The sequence below is a fragment of the Globicephala melas genome, chromosome 4 (assembly GCF_963455315.2).
Source record: "Globicephala melas chromosome 4, mGloMel1.2, whole genome shotgun sequence".
Lineage (NCBI taxonomy): Eukaryota > Metazoa > Chordata > Mammalia > Artiodactyla > Delphinidae > Globicephala > Globicephala melas.
Genome location: NC_083317.1, coordinates 126,906,812 through 126,931,549, shown reverse-complemented (window position 1 = coordinate 126,931,549; position 24,738 = coordinate 126,906,812). Strand labels below are relative to the sequence as shown.

Sequence of the window (24,738 nt, the reverse complement as noted above, 5' to 3'; positions counted from 1 at the left end):
GAGCTTTAGCTGGCTGCTTGGCACATTCACTGGATCGGTTGGGAGGATGGAGGATCACTGTGTGTACAAGCCCTTCCAGCTACCGGAAGCTACAGAGTAATTTAAAAGGGTATTAGTGTAATATTCCATTGTATATATGTGCCACATACAATGGAATATTACTCAGCCATAAAAAGAAACAAAATTGAGCTATTTGTAATGAGGTGGATAGACCTAGAGTCTGTCATACAGAGTGAGATAAGTCAGAAAGAGAAAGACAAATACCGTATGCTAACACATATGTATGGAATTTAAGAAAAAAAATGTCATGAAGAACCTAGGGATAAGACAGGAATAAAGACACAGACCTACTAGAGAATGGACTTGAGGATATGGGGAGGGGGAAGGGTAAGCTGTGACAAAGCGAGAGAGTGGCATGGACATATATATAGTACCAAACGTAGGGTAGATAGCTAGTGGGAAGCAGCCGAATAGCACAGGGAGATCAGCTTGGTACTTTGTGACCGCCTGGAGGGGTGGGATAGGGAGGGTGGGAGGGAGGGAGACGCAAGAGGGAAGAGATATGGGAACATATGTATATGTATAACTGATTCACTTTGTTATAAAGCAGAAACTAACACACCATTGTAAAGCAATTATACTCCAATAAAGATGTAAAAAAAAAACTTAAAAAAAAGAATAAATGAAAATATTTTCATCAAAAAAAAAGAATAAAAAATAAATAAAAGGGCATTAGTGTTTTGAAGTGAGCATGAAGCCACGTCTTGAAAGAACAGATCATCAGACACTCTTTTAACCTTTTGGCCTCTGTGGGCAGGAGGGAGGAAGAAACTCCAGTGTTTGTCCTATTTCAGGGGTAAATTAGTGCCTAGATCAAACTGTCCCTCCCCAACATTCAGGATTAAGCTCTTTATCTCTGTTTACATTAACTACCACAGGAAGCCCAGGACTCTAGGGTCCTTCCTCATGCGCATGTGTCTCTGTCCATTTACTTTTCTATCCAGATCCCTTGCCTCTCTCCCGCTTCTTTCACTGGGTTTCTGTTATCCTCACCCTCTTGTCTGAACATTTCCTTCATCTTTTTGTTTAGACTGAAACCAGGCTTTTCACCTCTTGACACCCTTTTCCTCAGCTTTCTCCTGCAGTCTTCTCAGCTGTTGGCTCTTTTTCTTCCCATATCCCTCATATCTCTAGGCCTAGAAGTGGAGACAGAGAATTGCTCCTCATTGCTCTTTTCAGACCCCTCTCTTCCCTTTTCTCCAAACATTCCAGCTCTGAATCTCATCAGACTCTACCTTGTAGTCATCTATAGATCCCCTGGATCATTCCCCCTCATTTCTTTAAGATTTTAGCTCCTAGCTCATGTTCACTTTTTCTAGCACTATTTCTGTGATAATTTATGGAAATTTCATTACCTATGTAGACAATTTTTCTAAAACTCTAGACTTGCCCAATGATCATATCCTCTGTGTTCCCTTGAGGTGTTTGTCCACATGGTTATTTCCTAGACCTTGACGTTACCAATAACTAAAACCCCTTCATAGTCTCTTCAGTTTTACAAATTCTAGTCACCACCTTCTGTCCTCCCAAACCACTCCTTCTACCCGAACACCTACAAGCCTTCGTCAATCCCCGTTACCTGCATTCCATTAATCCTACCGCTTTTTCATTGGTCTTCAATAGGCCTGTCATTATAATCTCAACTTTGCATATACCCTCAACTCAGCTGACCCATTCCTTTGGCTTTGTCATCCTTGCCTGGTGAAATTCCAGCTCTGGTTAAATCTAACTCTATTATTCATGTCTACTTCTGTATATTTTAATGTAGCTGGAGAAAAACACAGCCATGCTGACTGGTCTCATTTTAAATTCATAATCATGAACCTCAAGAAGGTTAGTGCTGCCTGGCAGTCCTGGTATATTTTCTGGCCCATGCTGTGTTTTATTCCTTCTGTTCTTCAGTCTTGCACCCAACCCCACAATTTTAACTTTCAGAAAATAGAGATAATCAGAGAGAATGTCCACAAGCTCTCATCACCGTATCCACCTAATTTATTGCCTCTGACTGTTGTACTTTACATGTTCTACTTGGTCAGTAAATCCACTTCCCTCTCAATTATTATGAACGTTGTTCCAGAAGTTCTCCCCCTACCCCAGTGCAGCATGTTTTTCTTTATCAAAACAAAACAAAAATTTCCGTCGATCAATAAGTATGCTTTAATTTATTCCGGCTTTAAAAAAAAAAAAAACTCTCCTGACTTCGCTTGTCCCTCTAGCTCTTACTCTCTTTCTTCACTCCCCTTTACAGTGAAACTCCTTGAAAGAGCTGTCTGTGTGTACTTTCTCTAATTCCTCTTTTCCCATTCTCTCTTAAACCCTTGCCAAGCAGGCTTTGACCCCACCACTCTGCCCACACTGTTGTTGTCAAGATCACTGATGACCTCCATGTTCCTAAGTCTAATGGTCAGGTCTTAGTTATTATCTTATGCTACACATCCGTAGCATTTGGCATATTTGATTACTCCCTCCTTGAAACCTTACCCTATCTGGCTTCTCACATTTCCTCCCACCATACTGGCTGCTTGTTCAGATGCTCCAGAGTTCAGTCTTCAGGCCTTGCCTTATCATGGTTATTCCCTAAGTGAACTTATCCTGTGTATAATCTGTCAACTCCCTAATTTGTGTCTCCCACCCACAACTCTCTCCTAAACTCTAGACATATTCAGCTGCTAACTTGACATTCTCACTTGGGTGGCTAATAAAATTCTCAGTCCTGACATGTCCAAAACTGAACTTTTGATCTTCTCGCTCAAACCTGCATCTCCCACAGTCTTCCTCATCTCATTAACTGACAATTCAGTCTGACTTTCTAGGTGCTCAGGCAAAAACTTTAAGTGTAATCCTTGGCTCCTCTGTTCTTTCACACTCCACATCTACTCTGACAGCATATCCAGTTTGATAGTCATTTCAGCTTTAACATTTATCAGGAATCTGAGTGACTCTTACTACCTCCAGAACTCTTGCCCTAGTCCAGGCTTCCATCATCTCTCTGAAGTGACAGCATTTCTAATTATTGAATAGCCTCCTCCCTAGTCTCCCTGCTTTGTTCCCTAGCCCCCTCCACACATTTGTCTGTTTCTAAAGTTGCAACCAGAGCAGTCCTTTTAAAACAAGTCAGTTCATGTCTCTACTTTCTCAAAACTCTCTAATGGCTTCCCAACTCACACCATAAAAATAAAAATCCTTACAATGACCAACAAGGGTCTATACCAGTGTTGTCCAGTGGAAAAATAATGCCAACCACATATGTAATTAAAAATTTTCCAGCAACCATGCTATACAAGTAAAAAGAAAACATGAAATTAATTTCAATATATCTAATTTAAACCAGTATATCCAAATATTATTTCAACATGTAATCAGTGTAATGAATTATCAGTGAAATTGTTTTACTTTTTTATATCAAGTCTTCAAAAATCTGATGTGTATTTTACACAATTTTGATACCAAATTTTGGTTGGAAATACTTGATTTGTATTTTGATTGGAAATACTTGATCAGTATTTAGGTTTCATGAAATTTACAGTTGAAAGTAAATTTACATACTTAAATAATTCACAACATTCTTAGAAGTTTTCTAATAACAGAATCCAGTATTGGTTTTTAAATTTTAATTTTAATTAAAGTTTAAAAATTTTAAATTCAGTTTCTAGGCACATTTCAGATGCCCAACAGCCATATGAGACTAGTGGCTATCATATTGGACACCGCAGCTCTTTACCATCTGGCCACTCTTCTCTGACCTCATCTCCTACTGTTTTCTCCTTTGCTCATTCTGCTCCAGCTGTAATGACCTCCTGTTCTTTGATCCCAGCAGACACTTAACATTTCAGAGCCTTTGCATTTGTTGTTCTCTTTGCTTAAAAAGCTTTGCTCCCAGGTAGCTGCATGACTTACTCCTTGACCTTTTTCAGGTCTTTGCTCAAGTGTCACCTTTTAAAGAAATTATCTCTGACCGACTTATTTAATATCTGCACCAATTGCCTTCTCTCTCAAAGTCTTATATTTCAGGCTGCCTTTTGAAAGACGAGAGAAGAGGGCTGAAAGGGGAGAGACTGATCTACAAAGGAAAGCAGTGAAATATGAGAAGTGTCCCATACAAACAACTAAGTAAATTTGTTAAGCAAAAACATAAGAGTAAAATCAGATTGAACAAGTGACTATATCCTCTCAGCTTGCTGCTACCTAGGCAGCTCAGAGGATCATTTTTTGTACATAGGACTGACCCCTTTATAGATGTAAGCTCCTTAAGTGCACTGTTCTGCCTTCACATCCTCTTGTATTTTCTTTGGCACCTAGCATAGAACTTTGACCAAAAGGCAATCTGAACACTTCAATTATTGGCTGCCCATTGATTAGCCTTTTGTGTTTTATATTCTGTGGTTGCCTTTCTACCTTCCTCCCTTCTTTTTCAGTGCCAGCAACTGGTATACTTGCTGATGGTATTTGTGTGTTGGCTTCACATGCCTTACGGCTGTGGTTGTGACCCTGATTCTTTCCTTGTCTGTTCTCATGCACTCTTATTCATTTTCCAAAACCAACTCCTCTAAGAAATCTTCACTATGTATTCTTCTGTTTTATATTCTAGTAGGGAATATAAACGTGTAAACACAGTTACAATAGAATATGAATTCTTGAGGGGAGGGACCATGCCTTACTTTTTTTTTTGGCCTTTAATGCCTTCCTCAGTGCCTTGCGTATAGTAGGTACGCAGTGCTTGTTAAATTGAATGAACCAGGCATAGAGCAATAGAGTTGCTATTAATGGGAGAAATTTATGTTGTTTAAAATAAGGTCTTAAACCCAAGTACCTTTTTAAAAACCACATTGAGAGGCAAGAGATGTAGAGCTGTGGGAGAGTGTGTGGAGAGAAACAGTAAAATCAAAATCTTTCCTTACATAGGAGGGAGTCTAAGAGTCTGAAGTTCTCAGAACTTACCATGTTGGAAAGTCAGGAAAGCACATGTGCTCAAATGGAGTGAGAAGACATATCTGTTTGTATTATAGGAATACTGTTTTCTGTTTTACCCTGGATTTTGCTCTTGTGTATATTGTTTCTTGATATATTTGTACAGTTGTTTGCATCCCTACTTAACATTTGACAGTCTGACATCTGGGTAAAGATCAGCCCTCATTTGTTAACCAGGGGATTGAGAGAGATAATTAAGAGTCCTTCTAACTCTGTGATTCTGTTATTTTGAGGAAACCAGACCCCGTTAGCAAGTACTTAATGGTACCCTATTAGGCACAAGAATTTTCATCAGTTTGGCTTATTTGCTGCCAGTTTGTTCTTTAGAAATGGAGTATGTATTAAAAGTGGGTACTTGAGTTGCCTACAAGGGTATTTTGGTTGCAAGCTCATAATGTGAAAATACACTTTGATTTTGGATTAGCTATATTGTCAGGAAATTTGAGTTTATAGAATTTTTTCCAGAGTTATTTTTGGAGATTCAGAATTTTAAGCTGGCACTGTGTCTTAGCAGTTAACTGTTTTCTGATCAGGGGTTCTGGGTAAACTGGAAAAGTATTTCTTCCTCTCTATAATAATTTATTGCTAATGGGTCATAGTACATGAGCAGCATATTCCAGCAGGCATCAGGAAGAAACAGCAAGGGACAAAAATTCTTTTTTTCTGGTTCTTAAACATGTTCTTTGTTTTAAATAATGTTAAGTATTGAAAATTAAATATAAAAAATAAGTATGCCCCCCCAATAAGTATTACAAGAAATAACATAATAGTGCAAACCCCAAAATACAAATAAAAGGAGGTAAGTGTCTCCCCTGCTCTTCATATTCTAGCTCTCCCTCGTCTGCCCAGCTTTAGCCAGTTCAGACTGGGTAGCTCTTTTGGACCTGATAAATCATCCTAATTCTTAATTTTTTTTCCCTCACAGAAAGTGTGACAACTCCTTTATATTCGTTTTTATTTTTTGCATATGTCTGCTTCCTAGCAGTATAGCTCTCCTCTGCATCACTCTGAGAGTCTTCCTCTTGCACCAAGACTGCCCTTCATAAACTGTTCATGAAGTCCTTACCCTTTTTTCCTTGCTGAGAATCAGATTTTCCCTCCCTTTAGTGGGTATAAACAGAAGCAACATTCCCATGTTTTTTTCGTGTGTAGGTGACATCCAACAGTTAATTAAGAAACTTAGCTTGCTTCTCAATACTTAACGCCCAGTTCTTCCATCGGCAGAGCTTGCAGGGCTCACTGCAAAGGTCCCACTGTCTAGTTATGTTTTTAGTGAGAACCGGGTATCTCTTTCTTCCCCATCTTACGTTTTATCTTGTCACAAGATTTTCTCAGATAGATTTAATATAATAAGTATTTATAAAAATTCTAATGCTTCTACCGTAAGTTAGATTATATAGCTGTTTGATGTTATGGGTGATACTGTGAATTTGTGATTTGCACGGCTTCAGATGTCATAATTTTTCCCCCCACTTTCTAGGAAGTAACAGCTAGCAGTCGCCACTATGTTGACAGGCTATTTGACCCTGATCCCCAGAAAGTTCTACAAGGTGTCATGTAAGTAGTATGTATTTAAGAGTCTATCAAAAAGTCTTGTTTGTTTCATGTTTGAATCTGTCAAGTATTATAATTCTGAAAATGCAGGGTTGTAACTTTTTTCTTCTGTTTTGGAAAGACCCCTTGACATTCATGACTTTAATATGGTACTATAAAGAATCGTCCGTTGGATAGTTAACTGACATGGTTAGCTTCATTTTTTGTAGAATACTTGTTTTACATTTTAAAAAATGTTTACTTTGGAGAATGCTTTTGTGACTTCAATATCCAGCAAAAGTAAGAGAGTAAAACTGATTATCTTTGATAATCGGAAAGGGGGTGGGAGAATAGGTCACCAGGGTTTTGGGCTTCTTGTTTTGCTTTGTTTTTGGTTAACTCATTGACTGTCTTTAAGGTTTGAATTTCCTAGTGATGTTCTAAATACAAGAATTTAGAAAGCACTCATTAGAAAATTTAAACTTTTTTTTCCCACATTTTAAATAAACTCTTGATAACCTAAATGCCCTTCTTTTCTCCACAATTGCCTCATGTTTAATGAGAGGAAATATTTTTAAGCAACATACCTGAGGTGATTATTCTTAAAAAAAAAAAAAAGTGGGACAAGTGCAATAAGATTGCAAATGATTGAAAGATGAATTCTCTCTCCTAAGAGCAGATTTTCATGCTCTTATCACATTACTTGTAAGAAAGAAGGTCTAGCCTAAGGCGACTGACTCATAGGGTTGGAAACACGGAGCACCCACAGGGCTGAGCTGTGTCCTGGGGAAGGAGGACCCAAAAAAGGTCAGGATGAGATACATTTGGGATAGCAGTGAGGGCACAAATGAGTCCCTTTCTTCTTAACCCTGTTAGTGTTATCAGCAAGATAACATCTTTAGTTTAACTCTTGCTCAACCATGGCAAGGCTAGGATGCGTCCCACTTCCAAAAAAAAAAAGCTCTATAGCAGGGACGTCTTGAGAGTGTGTATTTGTAAAGTAGAGGCTAGATAAGTAAGGCTGCTTGACTCTTCAAATTGAGCTAGAAGGGAAGGTGAGGAGCTGGATGGAGATCCACCTGGGAAACTCGACACCTTCTCTTCACATCTTCTCAGTTTACAGAAACAGGAGATGATATTTCTTGTTTTCTCATTATGTTAACTTTGCCTTTGTCCCCTTAACTGGGAGACTATAATGATTTAATCAGCGCCTTTAAGTCTAGTTTGATTAATACCAGGAAAAGTGGTATTAAATCTGTCTCTTAAATAAATCAGTTTGGGTTGTACCTACACACACAAATTAGTGGAAGAGATAGGTTTAATTTGACATTCTTTCTTAGACAGGCAGACACTCCCCCACACAAAGCTAGACACAGCTTTGTATATTGCTAATCCTAGATATCACTTAAGATTCCTCAATAAATAGTTCCGCTGGAAATGTCAGACTCATTAAGTATTCAGTAAATGATACAAGATGATGTTATTGTTGTTGTTGTTTTCATTATTACTGCTTCTGTGGCAGTTTAGGAGAAAAGCTAAATTTCTCAGTCAAGGATTCTGCGTGAAAGACTTGTATCTTGAGTCATATCTGATGTGAGTAGCTGATTCAAGTGTTGTCACTGTTAGAAATTTCTCATTTACCAAAAAACACTGTAGCTTTTTTAAAGGTGATTAAATATCAAATAAGGCATAAAAAACACTGGGAAGGGTTTCCCTGGTGGCGCAGTGGTTGAGAATCCGCCTGCCGATGCAGGGGACACGGGTTCGTGCCCCAGTCCGGGAAGATCCCACATGCCGCGGTCCGGGAAGATCCCACATGCCGCGGTCCGGGAAGATCCCACATGCCGCAGAGCGGCTGGGCCCGTGAGCCATGGCCGTTGAGCCTGCGCGTCCGGAGCCTGTGCTCCACAATGGGAGAGGCCACAACAGTGAGAGGCCCGCTACTGCAAAAAAAAAAAAAAAACCCACTGGGAAGAGTGTATTATTTCAAACTAGCTATGGTATAGTTTGATAGACTTAGTGCCTCTTAAAAAATTATCAAGTCTAAGACACTTAGCTGTCAGCTAAGAAGATAAGAAAGGTTTGTGTGGAGGGATAGTGGAGTGGAAAGAGCATGGGCTTTCAAGTTGGACAACGGTAGGTTGGATACCTGGTTCTGATACTTCCTAGTAGAGTCCTTTCCTAGTACAGTGCTTGGGCAGGTTATTTGATTTCTTTGAGCGTCAACTTTATCATCTGTAAAGAGAGAGTAATACTGCCCATCTTGCCAAGTGGTTAAGAATTAAGACAAATATAACATTCAGTGCCTGGTATGTTGTGGATACCCACAAATTGGTACTTAAATGGTTAGTAGTTATTGACCCTAATTTAAAACAACTTCAAAAATAAGGTGATTCTTTTCAAAGAAGAGAAAGAAAAACTAAAAAAATGTCAGAGATAAAACAATTCCCACCGAAGGAGAAGAAGAGGGAGAGGAGCTAGAATTCTTGATTCAGACAAGAAAATCTGAGTGATAACACGTTCCAGTAAATGTGATTGCTACTTAAAATACTAAAATCTATTTAGAGTTTGAAACGGACAGATCACCCAAAATCTTTTCACTTGGCCTTCTGGGGGCGTGTGTAGTATGATTTGATAAAGCTTTCTTTACCGCAGAGAGAAAAAATTATCCTTTCTGACTTAATTCTTTCCTGAATTTTGTTACTGTCTGAAGATTAATTGTATGTAGTCAATTGAATGAAAAATGAGTTAAATTTTTAACATTTACTTTTAAGTAACCTTGTCTAATACAAGAATAATACAATATTGATAGAGGAAAAGGGGGAGCCAAAATGATGTTTAGGAAAAGAGAATTGACCAATTCTTTCCTTTTATTTAATACACATTACACAGCCACCGTTGAGTCAGTCATACAGAGACCATTACTAGACCAAAAGAGGCAGGTAGAAGGAAGGTGGCCACAGAGTGTAAACAACCAAAGGTAGCCTTCTGGTTTTAGGGAAGGAAAAGACAGAGGCTGAAGTAACCAGCTTTGAATCCAAAATATCCAATTCGAAGGACATAAAAAAGAATTGATGACTAGCTTTAGCTATGAGACAACCAGAGCTCTATCGTTTTTCTAGCAATATTAGTCTGATTTTTCACTAGCAGGAAAAACAAAATCGAAGAAATAAAAGATGAATAATAACTTTTCATCAAGGCCTCTAACTAATCTACTCAGCTGAGTTAGAGCCATAGACCTATGCATAAATATAGGGAACTTCTTTGTAGATAACCCATGTTGTGAAGGACTGTTTTACCTAGTCAGTGAGTATGCCTTTGAAGAATACTATTAAACATCAGAACTGCTTAAGTTTAATTGTTAAAGAATGAGGAGTTATCCTAGAGACAACTTTTTTGTTTATAGTACAATATTTAGCATAAATTTGAATGGTCCTATTATACTAAAGGTTTGAAAACAGAATTAGGTCCTGAAAAGCAAGGTTTCAGATGTGTAACTGAGTAGTTAATGGAGTAAGATAGGAGTCAGATATGAGCAGAGAGAACAGGGCAATCAGCTGTGTAGGTCATAAACTACAGCCTTTGCAACTACAACAGAGAGTAGGTACATCAGATAAACTATACCGTGTTGCAAATTTTCAGCTTCCTCTAGTGTGGTGATCTGCGTGTGACTTTAAAAAAACAATTACAGGATGTTTTTGGTGAAGTTACCCTGGTATTAGCTCAACCATGTTAAATTTCATAGTTGCAGAAGAATAACTGTTGAAATGTTTTTGTAGACCTTGAGTTAAAGCTGCTTAAATATTGTGCTTTTTTTAACATACCTAAATTAGAGCACCTGAATCTGGTTTTGACGTTAGTGATTCTCCGTGAAAAAAATAAACAGATATCCCCCTGTGGCCTTACGTTGATATTCCCTATGTTGAAAGGCAAAAGATGATACAAGCAAATGTGGCTGGCTTTGTAGTTTCAAAGTTGAATCAAACTAGAAAACTAGATTGGCTGTTTCTGGTAAACTAAGGCAGGCAGTTGTGGATACTGTAGAATTGTGTGGTTTTCACCAAGTATCAATTTTTAAGAAGTGTCTTCTGAAGTATTTTAATATACTGATGAAATAAGTTCATTTTGGTAATGGTTTTGGTACTTCATTCTCTGGTTCCAAGCAAATATGTACCTCTGGTTTCAATAGAATATAGGCACTTTCCATTTTCTTGCATGTCCTAAAGATATGAGCTCCCATAAAATGAAGCCTCTGGCTTTTGGAAATTTTAAATTAAGGATAAGTTTTAGGCTAATTCAAAAGAAATGTCCTGTTAGTTACTTTCAGAAGTGTTACAGGTAAACATAAGTGAAGATGACCTTAATACCAAATGAAATGGAGTGATTCTGAGAGTTACTTGTTTAAAACTTTGTATTCTGAGACAGGTTAGTCTGGTTAAAAGGGTAGCAAGATTTTCCAGAAATTGTTAGATCAGATTGACATAGTTTTGTGTACAGATATATAAGCTGTTTATATATGTATGTGATACTAACTTTGAACATCAAAAATAGCTGAATATTTGTATGCATATCTGTATATATATCTTTTCATATTTATAAGCCACTTAACTGTATGCTTCCATATTCATAATGTTCTAACACATTTCTGATGTTCTTTGGAATGATTACATATATTAAAAATATTTATTAATGTACTGTAAAAATATTTTACATTTATTAGTGCAGTTATTACATTGTACTTTTCATTTTTGGAGAATGTAAGGTGATTTGTAATCAGCTGATAACTCTGATAAAACAGAGTTAAGTACAACTCCTAAACTAGTGTTTATAAAAATCGGAACTGTATCTGACGCTACCCTACATTCCAGAAATCTACACCTCAGGGTAATTTGTTGATAAGAATGAACTAAATTACTGTCAATTCTCAGTTCTGTTCAATTTATACATATAGTAGGTGCACAATAATTGCCTAAGTTGACTTGAAATGAAGTTCACTGTAAATCTCTGAAGTACCTGCTGAATCAAAGCCTTATGTTAAAAGTAACTTTAGTTTGAATAATAGATCATCATTATCTACTTCTTTTAAAATTGGCAATTCACATATGATGATGGTGATTTTGATTGGAATATGAATAATCTCATTCCTTAACCATGCTGGATATTAGAAACTTATTGTACTTGGATGTTTGGATGTTACATTTTCCAAAAAGAACATCATAATAATTATTATTACAGGGTCAGAGCAGTGATTAAGTTTGTAATTTTCCAAGTCCAAATAATTTTGTTAAGTTCTTTACCCTGTTGCCTTATTATAGCTACCCACAAATACGTATTTCTTCCTTATGTCTTATGAAAAGTGAGTTTTCATAAGTAGGTCAGACGTTAGACTGTACTTTTCCATATCTACTGTACTCTTTGGCTACTTCATGCTAATTAGACCAAGAATGAATGTGTAGTATTCCAAATAAGAGCTGCTTCAGGTAAGTGAAGAGTCATACTGGTTCAAAATGAAAATGACATCATTGATCTTTAGCTTCTGGCCCCAGCCGTCAATGACTTTAAAGATAATTTTCTATTTTTAGATGATAATTAGGTTTTCAGTTAAAATTTATGGTGTCTTGACTGTTTAGGAATAATATGCTCATACCTGATTGACTTAGACTTTGTTTCTCCAACAGGTCTAGGTTCCAATTATTATTTTTTTTACTTTTCCTACTATTTTAATGACAAAGTGTGGTGTTTACTTTCTCTCTTGGTTTTGATCACAAATCATAATACTCTGATTTAGACATATGCTGTAGTAGGCACTGCACATCTCGTTTTTATATTTAAGACCTTTTTCTCTACCACACTAAAAATTAAACTCCTTCAGAGCAAAGAAAGGAAGTAGAAAGGTTAACCTCCATGTAAAAGTGGGTGCATTTTGAGTCCATTTATTACTGGGCAAATTTAAGGTTCTAGCTAGATTTTAGCCGAAAATGTTCTCTGCCAAATGCATTTTTGTAACGTCTTAATATCGACCCCTCTATTCCCATCCTCAAGGAGTAGACTATCCCCAAGGCTTACATTTTAGCTTTTCTACCCAGATATTCGTATCTCATCTCAAAGATAATTCAGTATGTATAAATTCAAGATAGATCCTTGTCTTGCTAAGGGATTTATTCTCCAAACTGCCTAGTGTTCTCTGCACCCAGGCACCCAGACTTGAAGTAGTCACTCAAGACATGTCACATATCACATTTCCTGTACCTGTCAAACCTATCAAATCATCTTGTTAACTGCTTCCTTAAAATGTCCTCTCTATTAATGGTTCCTATGCTGCTACTTAGTCTCATATAACCAGATACCTGGATGGATTGAGTAGTTTTTTAAACAAACATTTATTGAGTGCCTATCAGGTGCTAGGTAGGCATTGTGCTAGTATGGGAGTATATAAGAGTGAATAATTAGTCACTGCTCTGGGAGATCCAAAAGTCTAATGCAGGAGTCAGATAACTAAAGAGACAGTTCACTGTAGTTTGATTAGTGAATACTGTGATAATGATAAGCACAGAGGGTCTTGGGACCACAGAGGAAGGGCATCAGCCGTTTAGTTGCCTCTCAACTCTAGAATTATCTGTATTCCAGTCCATTCCACATTCAGCTTATCTTCCATTGTCATTGCTTCCTTCATGTCCTTTTTCTGATCAAAAACATGATTTCTCCTTAATCCATCCCCCTTTAGTTTGTCTCTTCTCCCTTTCACTTTCCTAACTTTGTTCCATGCTTAATGTTCCACCTTAAAAGGAACCTTCTTTTCAATCTTGGCTCCTGGTACTGCCCCAGAAGTATGCCATATTCATTTCCAGTATGGTTCCTTTTGCCCTCCTCATCCACTTATTCAAATCCTAGCCATTTTCTAAGGTCTATCTTAGTTCCTACCATTGCTTCAAAAGCTGTGAAGCTTGTCTTATCATCTACTTTTCTCAGCCCTATAAGCACACTATTTATAATATACACTGCCTTACATTGTTAGTGTTATTTTTGTCATCTCAAAAAGATTGTAAACTCTTCAGATCAGACATCTCATTATGTGATGCTTTTGTATCCTTCATAGAGCCTAGCACAGTGCTGAGCTCAAAAAGTAATTGTTGAATTTCAGTAGTATGTTAGTAGGGCATTCCACCCCCTCCAATATTAAGGATTGATGGACATGAGATTGAGATTATATATTTCTTTGATCTACTGGGAAAAGGATGTCTTTGCCTAAAAGATATGCTTTTATTTTGCATAAAAATGTAAATTGAAAGACAGGAGGAAAAAGGAAATTCATTTACTAAATTCTTTTGTCTTTTCTCTGAATGCCTGATATCACTGGAGGTAATGGAAAAAACACTTGGCATAAGGGACATGGGTTGAGACTGGCTCTGTCATTTATTGTGGAGCTTTGAGAAGAGCCCAAACCCAAGTCTTAGCTTCCTCATCTGTAAAATGGGGTTAATATTACTCAAGATTGTGGTGAAGATTAAATAATGGGTATGGAATGCTTTGTGAACTTCAAAGCAATGTGTAAACCCTGCCTAGTTTTGTTGTGCTCCCATCTTGATAGTTGTGAGTTTGTATTTTACAAAAATACGGATTTCTATATGGTATGTTTTGTGATCCATTGATAGTAACTTCTCTGATATTTCCAGGTCAGACTGGTTTCTTGCCTCTGAAGAGGAGACAGACTTCTTTCCTAAAAAAGTAATGAGTATGTTATGATACAGGCCACTAAGAGGGATACCTAACCCAGACTTGGGAGTTGTCAGGGCATGCTTCCTGGAGGATGACACTGACATAGAAGCTCAGACCTGAAAGATGAGTAAAATTGGCCAGGGAATGATATAAGGGAGGGAATAATAAGGAAATGAAAGAGAGAGAAAATAGCTACACTCTGGGAACTGAAAGAAGCTTCATTTGGCTGGCTCTGAAATCGAATCTTACCCTGTACTTAGATCTGCTAAAAATGAGTATATGTATTCATTATTGTCTCTTTCGATTTTAACTCTTTCATAGAAATGATCTTCTGGTACAACTGAATAGAATTTATTTGCAGGGCGTTAACATCTCTTCCTTGTCTAGTATAGATATATTTTACTTATTAGAGCCAGAGCAAGAATTGTTTTCTTTAGACATTGGTCCATTTTATTAATTGTGTTCTCTTTAGCCTGCGATTACTCTATAACTACCAGCTGCCTCCTTCGTGTCCTTTTTGCAAACTATTAGGAGAACTGGAAAGTTGGTTTTGGAGTTTTTGTTTGCTTTTGTCTATAAAAACATTTACTCTGGCATAGTTTGAGGTATTTGGGTTGTGTTTATAAGGTGGGGACACCTCATTTCTGCTTCGTTTAGGAAGAATGGGGAGAAATCTGAGAAAATGTTAGGGTTGGGAATTCCAGAATAGAGAGAACCTCCAGAATGGCACCTGGCATAAATAAACCCTCAGTAGATAGACAGCTACTGGACAAATGAATGTACTGTGTTGGTATAGGCAGAACACATTAAGAGAAAAGAAGAAGATGAAAGAAGATGACAGACTGCTAGGTTAGGGTCTATAAGCTGACAATTGGGAAGCAGGTCTCTAAGAAAACAGCAGACATCCATAAGGAGGCAGGAGCTTAGATGTACAATTTATCATCAACTATGCTTTGCTCAGGGAAGCTTCAGTATCACATAATTTTATAATCATGTATCAGAACTTGGTTAAAACCTTAGTAAACTTCATTCAGCTTAGTCCTCATAAACAAAAAATACTCCTGCTGATCCCCTATAAACCATATGGAAGATCTGAGGGATATTTACAGAGAGAGAGGTAAGGACCTGAAAAATAGACCACCCTCAAGCACTGAGCTGAAGGAAGAAGACTAACAGGTACAGTGTTTGGCTCAAGACTTGTGAAAATGCTATTCAAAAATTTGTGGGGAGAATCAGCTTTCAGCAGACCACTACGTCATAGCAGCATTTTTCTGTAATAATTGAAGAAGGTAATTAAGGAGAGGGGTATTATAATTATTGTTACCAGGGTTTTCAATGCCAGTGAAATTGGTTGGTACTGGAAACACAAGCTGACGATAACATTTAGTCACTGATTTTCTTAATAACTCCCCCCCACCCCCACTTTCTACTCGTGTTTTTCTATAAGATCATGGTTTGCCAGTTACAGAACTTTTTCAGAATTGTAACTTTCATGGTCAGCAAAAAATTCCTGTATACTGTAGAGCTCTGCTGCCTAAAAGAGAAGTCAAAGAGATCTCAGTAAGTAATTAGGGGAATGTATTTTGGAATATGAAAAAAAGATAATTTATAATGTTTCAATATGTAAGTGCTTAGGGGTGACCATGTTAGAAAACTTAATGAGGTATGAACGCAAGAGCAGAAACTATGGACTGATGTCGGTATGGTATTGATGACCCATATACCATGAGTGCCACTGATCTGATTTTCCAAAGTGAAATAACTTTTAATGAAAAGTATAGTCTCGAGCAGAAGCTAGAAGAACTACAATCCTGCAGCCTGTGGAACAAAAACCACATTCACAGAAAGATAGACAAGATGAAAAGGCAGAGGGCTATGTACCAGATGAAAGAAAAAGATAAAACCCCAGAAAAACAACTAAATGAAGTGGAGATAGGCAACCTTCCAGAAAAAGAATTCAGAATAATGATAGTGAAGATGATCCAGGACCTCAGAAAAAGAATGGAGGCAAAGATCGAGAAGATGCAAGAAATGTTTAACAGAGACGTAGAAGAATTAAAGAACAAACACACAGAAATAAACAATACAATAACTGAAATGAAAACTACACTAGAAGAAATCAATAGCAGAATAACTGAGGCAGAAGAACGGATAAGTGACCTGAAAGAATGGTGAAATTCACTGCTGAGGAGCAGAGTAAAGAAAAAAGAATGAAAAGAAATGAAGACAGCCTAAGAGACCTCTGGGACAACATTAAATGCAACAGCATTCGCATTACAGGGGTCCCAGAAGAAGAGAGGGAGAAAGGACCCGAGAAAATATTTGAAGAGATTATAGTCAAAAACTTCCTTAACATGGGAAAGGAAATAGCCACCCGAGTCCAGGAAGTGCAGAGAGTCCCATACAGGATAAACCCAAGGAGAAACATGCCGAGACACATAGTAATCAAATTGGCAAAAATTAAAGACAAAGAAAAAGTATTGAAAGCAGCAAGGGAAAAATGACAAATAACATACAAGGGAACTCCCATAAGGTTAACAGCTGATTTCTCAGCAGAAACTCTACAAGCCAGAAGGGAGTGGCATGGCATATTTAAAGTGATGAGAGGGAAGAACCCACAACCAAGATTACTCTACCTGGCAAGGATCTCATTCAGATTCGATGGAGAAATCAAAAGCTTTACAGACAAGCAAAAGCTGAGAGAATTCAGCACCACCAAACCAGCTCTACAACAAATGCTAAAGGAACTTCTCTAAGTGGGAAACACAAGAGAAGAAAAGGACCTACAAAAAACAAACCCAAAACAATTAAGAAAATGGTAATAAGGACATACAAATCGATAATTACCTTAAACATGAATGGATTAAATGCTCCAACCAAAAGACACAGGCTCGCTGAATGGATACAAAAACAAGACCCATATATATGCTGTCTACAAGAGACCCACTTCAGACCTAGGGACACATACAGATTGAAAGTGAGGGGATGGAAAAAGATATTCCATGCAAATGGAAATCAAAAGAAAGCTGAAGTAGCAATACTCATATCAGATAAAATAAACTTTAAAATAAAGAATGTTACAACACACAAGGAAGGACAGTACATAATGATCAAGGGATCAATCCAAGGAGAAGATACAACAATTATAAATATATATATGCACCCAACATAGGAGCACCTCAATACATAAGGCAACTGCTAGCAGCTATAAAAGAGGAAATCGACAGTAACACAGTAATAGTGGGGGACTTTAACACCTCACTTACACCAATGGACAGGTCATCCAAAATGAAAATAAATAAGGAAACAGAAGCTTTAAATGACACAATAGACCAGATAGAGTTATTTGATATTTATAGGAGATTCCATCCAAAAACAGCAGATTACACTTTATTCTCAAGTGCGCACGGAACATTCTCCAGGATAGATCACACCTTGGGTCACAAATTAAGCCTCAGTAAATTTAAGAAAATTGAAATCATATCAAGCATCTTTTCTGACCACAACGCTATGAGATTAGAAATCAGTTACAGGGAAAAAACCGTCAAAAACAAAAACACATGGAGGCTAAACAATATGTTACTAAATAACCAAGAGACCACTGAAGAAATCAAAAAATACCCAGAGACAAATGACAATAAAAACACGACAATCCAAAACCTATGGGATGCAGCAAGAGCAGTTCTAAGAAGGAAGTTTATAGCTATACAATCCTACCTCAAGAAACAACAAACATCTCAAATAAACAATCTAACCTTACACCTAAAAGAACTAGAGAAAGAAGAATAAACAAAACCCAAAGTTAGTAGAAGAAAAGAAATCATAAAGAACAAAGCAGAAATAAATGAAATAGAAACAAAGACAACAATAGCAAAGATTAGTAAAACTAAAAGCTGGTTCTTTGAGAAGATAAACAAAATTGATAAACCATTAGCCAGACTCATCAAGAAAAAGAGGGAGAAGACTCAAATCAATAAAATTAGAAACGAAAAAGGAGAAGTTACAATGGACACCACAGAAATACAAAGCATCCTAAGAGACTACTACAAGCAGCTGTATGCCAATAAAATGGACAACCTGGAAGAAGTGGGCAAATTCTTAGAAAGGTATAACCTTCTAAGACTGAACCAGGAAGAAATAGAAAATATGAACAGACCAATCACAAGTAATGAAATTGAAACTGTGATTAAAAATCTTCCAACAAAGAAAAGTCCAGGACCAGATGGCTTCGCAGGTGAATTCTATCAAACATTTAGAGAAGCACTTAACACCCATCCTTCTCAAACTCTTCCAAAAAATTGCAGAGGAAGGAACACTCCCAAACTCATTCTATGAGGCCACCATCACCCTGATACCAAAACTAGACAAAGATATTACAAAAAAAGAAAATTACAGACCAATATCACTCATGAATATAGATGCAAAAATCCTCAACAAAATACTTGCAAACAGAATTCAAGAACACATTAAAAGGATCATACACCATGATCAAGTGGGATATATCCCAGGGATGCAAGGATTCTTCAGTATACGCAAATCAATCAGTGTGGTACACCATATTAACAAATTGAAGAAGAAAAACCGTATGATCATCTCAATAGATGCAGAGAAAGCTTTTGACAAAACTCAACACCCATTTATGATAAAAACTCTCCAGAAAGTGGGCATAGAGGGAACCTACCTCAACATAATAAAGGCCATATAGGACAAACCCACAGCAAACATCATTCTCAGTGGTGAAGAACTGAAAGCATTTCCTCTAAAACCAGGAACAAGACAAGGATGCCCACTCTCCCCACTATTATTCAACATAGTTTTGGAAGTCCTAGCCATAGCAATCAGAGAAGAAAAAGAATTAAAAGGACTCCAAATTGGAAAAGAAGAAGTAAAACTGTCACTGTTTCCAGATGACATGATACTATGCATAGAGAATCCTAAAGATGCCACCAGAAAACTACTAGAGCTAATGAATTTGGTAAACTTTCAGGATACAAAATTAATGCACAGAAATCCCTTGCATTCCTGTACACTGATGATGAAAAATCTGAAAGAGAAATTAAGGAAACACTCCCTTTTACCATTGCAACAAAAAGAATAAAATACCTAGGAATAAACCTGCCTAGGGAGACAAAAGACCTGTATGCAGAAAACTATAAGACACTGATGAAAGAAATTAAAGATGATACAAACAGATGGAGAGATATACCATGTTCTTGGATTGGAAGAATCAATATTGTGGAAATGACTGTACTACCCAAAGCAATCTACTGATTGAATGCAATCGCTATCAAATTACCAGTGGCATTTTTACAGAACTAGAACAAAAAATCTTAAAATTTGTATGGAGACACAAAAGACCCCAAATAGCCAAAACGGTCTTGAGGGGAAAAAATGGAGCTGGAGGAATCAGACTCCCTGACTTCAGACTATACTACAAAGCTACAGTAATCAAGACAATATGGTACTGGCACAAAACCAGAAATATAGATCAATGGAACAGGATAGAAAGCCCAGAGATAAACCCACGCACCTATGGTCAACTAATCTATGACAAAGGAGGCAAGGATATACAATGGAGAAAAGACAGTCTCTTCAATAAGTGGTGCTCGGAGAACTGGACAGCTACATGTAAAAGAATGAAATTAGAACACTCCCTAACACCATACACAAAAATAAACTCAAAACGGTTTAGAGACCTTAATGTGAGGCCAGAAACTATAAAACTCTTAGAGGAAAACATAGGAAGAACACTCTTTGACATAAATCGCAGCAAGATCTTTTTTGATCCACCTCCTAGAGTAATGGAAATAAAAACAAAAATAAACAAATGGGACCTAATGAAACTTCAAAGCTTTTGCACAGCAAAGGAAACTACAAACAAGATGAAAAGACAACCCTCAGAATGTGAGAAAATATTTGCAAACGAATCAGCGCACAAAGGATTAATCTCCAAAATATATAAACTCGTGCAGCTCAATATTAAAAAACAAACAACCCAATCCAAAAATGGGCAGAAGACCTAAATAGACATTTCTCCAGAGAAGACATACAGATGGCCAAGACGCGCATGAAAAGCTGCTCAACATCACTAATTATTAGAGAAATGCAAATCAAAACCACAATGAGGTATCACCTCACACCAGTTAGATTGGGCATCGTCAGAAAATCTACAAACAACAAATGCTGGAGAGGGTGTGGAGAAAAGGAAACCCTCTTGCACTGTTGGTGGGAATGTAAATTGATACAGCCACTATGGAGAACAGTATGGAGGTTCCTTAAAAAAGTAAAAATAGAACTACCATATGACCCAGCAATCCCACTACTGGGCATATACCCAGAGAAAACCATAATTCAAAACTACACATGCACCCCAATGTTCATTGCAGCACTATTTACAATAGCCAGGACACGGAAGCAACCTAAATGCCCATCATCAGATGAATGGATAAAGAAGATGTGGTACATGTATACAGTGGACTATTACTCAGCCATAAAAAGGAACGAAATTGGGTCATTTGTAGAGACGTGGATGGATCTAGAGACTGTCATACAGAGTGAGGTAGGTCAGAAAGAGAAAAACAAATATTGTATATTAACGTGTATATGTGGAAACTAGAAAATGGTACAGATGAACCAGTTTGCAGGGCAGATATTGAGACACAGATGCAGAAAGCAAATGTATGGATATCAAGGGGGGAAAGTGGAGTGGGGGGTGGTGGTGGTGGGATGAATTGGGAGATTGGGATTGCCATATATACACTAATATGTATAAAATGGATAACTAATAAGAACCTGCTGTACAAAAAAATAAAATTCAAAAAAAAAGTATAGTCTCCTTTTTATTTACAAGGCAGGTACAGTACTGAAAAATATGATTTTCTTTAGGATTGTGCAAAAAAGGCTTTCTATTTTAAAACTATGGCCAGAAATTTCCAGACTCTCTCTTAAACTTCTGAAATGCCCATGGAGTCTCTGATACCTTCTTCCATACTTTGAGAATCACAGTGTTCTAATGTTCTATATTAAGATAGCACTACTGACCAATTAGCGTAAGTTTTTTTAATTAAACATTTTATTAGTACTGGGCTTATTTTGAGCTGTTTGTATTTTCTCTGGGAACAACCATGTGTTTGTGAACCAACTGGTCATTGATATTCTTTTTATGGAATAGAGTGTTACTCCTGGTGAAATAAAGATCTGAGTGTAGCTAGAATAAAAAATACTGGTGAATATATGGGAAATATAAAAGATTTTTTCTTATTTTTAAATCTCCTTAAAAGATAAGTGGCTTTTAAATCAAAAATAATACAATATAGGGAATTCCCTGGTGGTCCAGTGGTTAGGACTCCGTGCTTCTACTGCAGGGGGCATGGGTTCAACCCCTGGTGGGGAAACTAAGATCCCACAGATCTCACAGCACAGCCAAAAAAAAAAAAAGGTACAGTATATTATGTTGCTTCTAACTAATTTAAAAATAAAACTATGACAGCAGCTCAAAGAATGGATGGGAAGATGGAAGTATATGCTTGCAAGGCTCTTAAAATACACATGAAATGGGACAGTATCCCTTGAAGATTGACTGTGTTAAGTTAAAAGATGCATATTGTAAAGCAACCACTGAAAAACAACAAAACAAAACCCAAAGAGGTACAGCTAATAAGACAATAAAGGAGATAAAATGGAATCAGAAATATTCAGTCCAGAGAATTCAGAAGAAAAGGAAAAAAGGAAAGTCATTGTCCCTGAAACAAGACCAGATCTGTTCTGTCGGCTGGCTGCTTTTACTCCCTACTCCCAGAGCTGTGCGTGAGAAGATGGCCTATATTTCTTTTTATTCAAAGGATTGGTAGCCTTTTTGAAGAACTCAACTTCCTTTGTATTGGAAGTCTTTTGCCAATACTCAAGATGTCTCTCATTCCCCCCTCCCCCCACCTTGCTACTCTCCTGTTTTACAGCCCCAGGTTTATAAGGTACCTATCTCTGTCCCTTCTCTTTGGCACTCCAGGTGGAAAAGCGTCAGTGTTTTCACTTTGTCCCTAACTTCTGTACTTGCCAATCCAAGATGTTGCATAATAAAGATAAAGTGGGATGCATTGATCTTTTATTTTTCTGTGATGTCTCAACATACCTTACCCTTTTCTCTTTCCCCTGAATTCAGAGACATGAAAAATGCTGTAATTGGAAACAACAAGCAGAAAGCCAACCTCATTGTTCTAGGAGCTGTTCCGAGGTAAGTTTGCTGTCATCCCCTTTTCTGCTATTCATACTAAGTTTTGAATGTATTTCTCATTCTCAACCATAAGACCTATCTTTTTTCTGTATTGTCTGTTCTTATTTTTTTTAAATAAATGCTTTGAAGTATATGAAGCATCTCTTTAAAAACAATTAAGGTACCAGGGAATGGAATATGAAACAAATGTATTAATACTTTTTAGAGGTTCAGGAAGATCATTGACCCTGCAATAAAAGGATGTGTTGTGTAGATAAGCAGTGTACACCAGCCTGAATCTTCCCTGTCTCCTTTGCACTCTGGCAGTTTTTGTATGATTGGATAATAATTTATTAGGATTCGCAAAACCTTTTTTGAGTTTAAAAAAAATTCTTGGTTTTTTAACCCTGCTTTTTTAATTTCTAATTTTTCGAATTTGCTGGTTTTTAAGTTAACATAGAAAGTTTGATTTCCTCTGATGAAGCTAATAAGCTTCCTTTTGGTAGACAGTGACAGTTGTATAACTTCCTCTTTGCCTTTGCTACCCAGAACTAAGTTTTATGTGCAATTGCTGTAAGTTTTTCATTCAGAATTTTTTAATGTTTTGTTTTTTTCTCTTTCTTCTTTTCTATCTTTTAATATAGGATTAATGGTTTTATTGTTTTTAACGTGATTGACCTTTGGTCACTATAAAGCTGTCAGCAGCCTTTCTTAGGGAATTAGTGCTCAGTATATATAAATATGCTTTAGAGAACATGAAGGTTCTACATTAGAACATAAAGGAGATGGGCATAAGTGGTGGATGATTAGAATTTGGGGAGTATTTATTTGTCAGGCTGGCCTGGAGTAGAAATAGGATCTTCTGATCTCCCAAATAGGAGGACTGGAGAAAGAAGAGAGCTTCCCTTGCTTGAAGAGCAGCACAAGGACTCTGAATATTCCCTCTAGGCTAGATCTCTGTGATCTCTGAACTGCAGTATTGGGTATTCAAGGTCCTTAAGATCCGGCAGCACTTGGCTTTGGGAGTCTTCATATCCTGGAGTGGCAGATAACGTGGACTGTGGTGCTGCTGTTTCCACAGAGATCACTTGTGGACAACTTTCAGAGTCACAGTTCTGATAAACTAAGATTATATGATAGTTCTGTTGCTCAAAATGAAGAAAATCTCTTTAGATCCACCCCCACTCGATATTCCATTATTAAAGTAACAGCTTATATAAAAATATGACCATTTCCTAGCCCTCCATAAGCTCGCCAACCATATTTTCAGTGTGTGGGATGTATTGGTAGCCTTTTTCTGTAACATTACTTTTAGCTAATGTTTACTTTTAAGTTTTTTAGTCTCTTCTGTTTATCAAGTTCTTTCTTTTTAGATTATTGTACTTGCTTCAGCAAGAAACCTCAAGCACAGAGTTGAAAACCGAATGTGCAGTGGTATTGGGAAGTCTTGCTATGGGTACTGAAAACAATGTTAAGTCTCTACTCGATTGCCATATTATCCCTGCCTTACTGCAAGGTATGTAAAGAAGTCATTTTTATACAAGTAAAAATTAGAATCAGTTTGCAGAGTTTTAAATATGAGTTGAAAGGATGAGTCTCAAATCTGTTTTCTATTAATAGGACTACTGTCCCCAGACCTGAAGTTCATTGAAGCTTGCCTCCGATGCCTGCGCACCATCTTCACCAGTCCCGTTACTCCAGAGGAACTACTGTATACAGTGAGTTTTAGGTGTTTTTGAATCATCAGTTACATTTTACTAACAGCATACTTCTAATTTATTGGGTTGACCAAAAAGTGCCTTCAGTTTTTAAGTAAAAATGAAAGACACATTTTTCATTTTCACCAAGAACTTTATTGAACAGCGTATTCACCCTTTTGTTCCACTACCTTCTGCCGTTTTTCAGGCAACTTCATAATTCCGTCTTCCCAAAACTTCTTATCTTTTTGAGCAAAGAACTGTTCCAGGTGCCTTTTACAGTCTTTCAGGAATTGAAATTTTTTCCATTAAGAGAATTTTGTAAAGACCGAAATAAATGGAAATCTGAACGTGCAATGTCTGGTGAATACGGCCGATGAATCAGAGCTTCCCAGCCAAGCTGTAACAGCTTTTGCCTGGTCATCAAAGAAACATGCGGTCTTGCGTTATCCTGATGGAAGATTATGCGTTTTCTGTTGACTAATTCTGGACGCTTTTCGTCTAGTGCTGCTTTCAGTTGGTCTAACTGGGAGCAGTACTCGTTGGAATTACTTG

The 24,738-nt window shown here is 37.2% G+C and overlaps 1 protein-coding gene across 4 annotated transcripts in view; it reads left to right on the top strand.

The window, feature by feature from the left end:
• The window catches only part of ARMC8 (armadillo repeat containing 8), a 106,585-nt gene that overhangs the window by 14,381 nt on the left and 67,466 nt on the right, over positions 1-24,738 (top strand). For 3 of the 4 annotated variants that reach the window (XM_030873404.2, XM_030873402.2, XM_030873400.2), the window contains exons 2-5: positions 6,509-6,585; positions 22,436-22,507; positions 23,860-24,002; positions 24,107-24,204. In XM_030873404.2, the coding sequence (XP_030729264.1) occupies positions 6,509-6,585; positions 22,436-22,507; positions 23,860-24,002; positions 24,107-24,204 (390 nt within the window). The remainder of the gene's footprint in view (positions 1-6,508; positions 6,586-22,435; positions 22,508-23,859; positions 24,003-24,106; positions 24,205-24,738) is intronic. The other variant, XM_030873403.2, reaches the window with a different exon arrangement.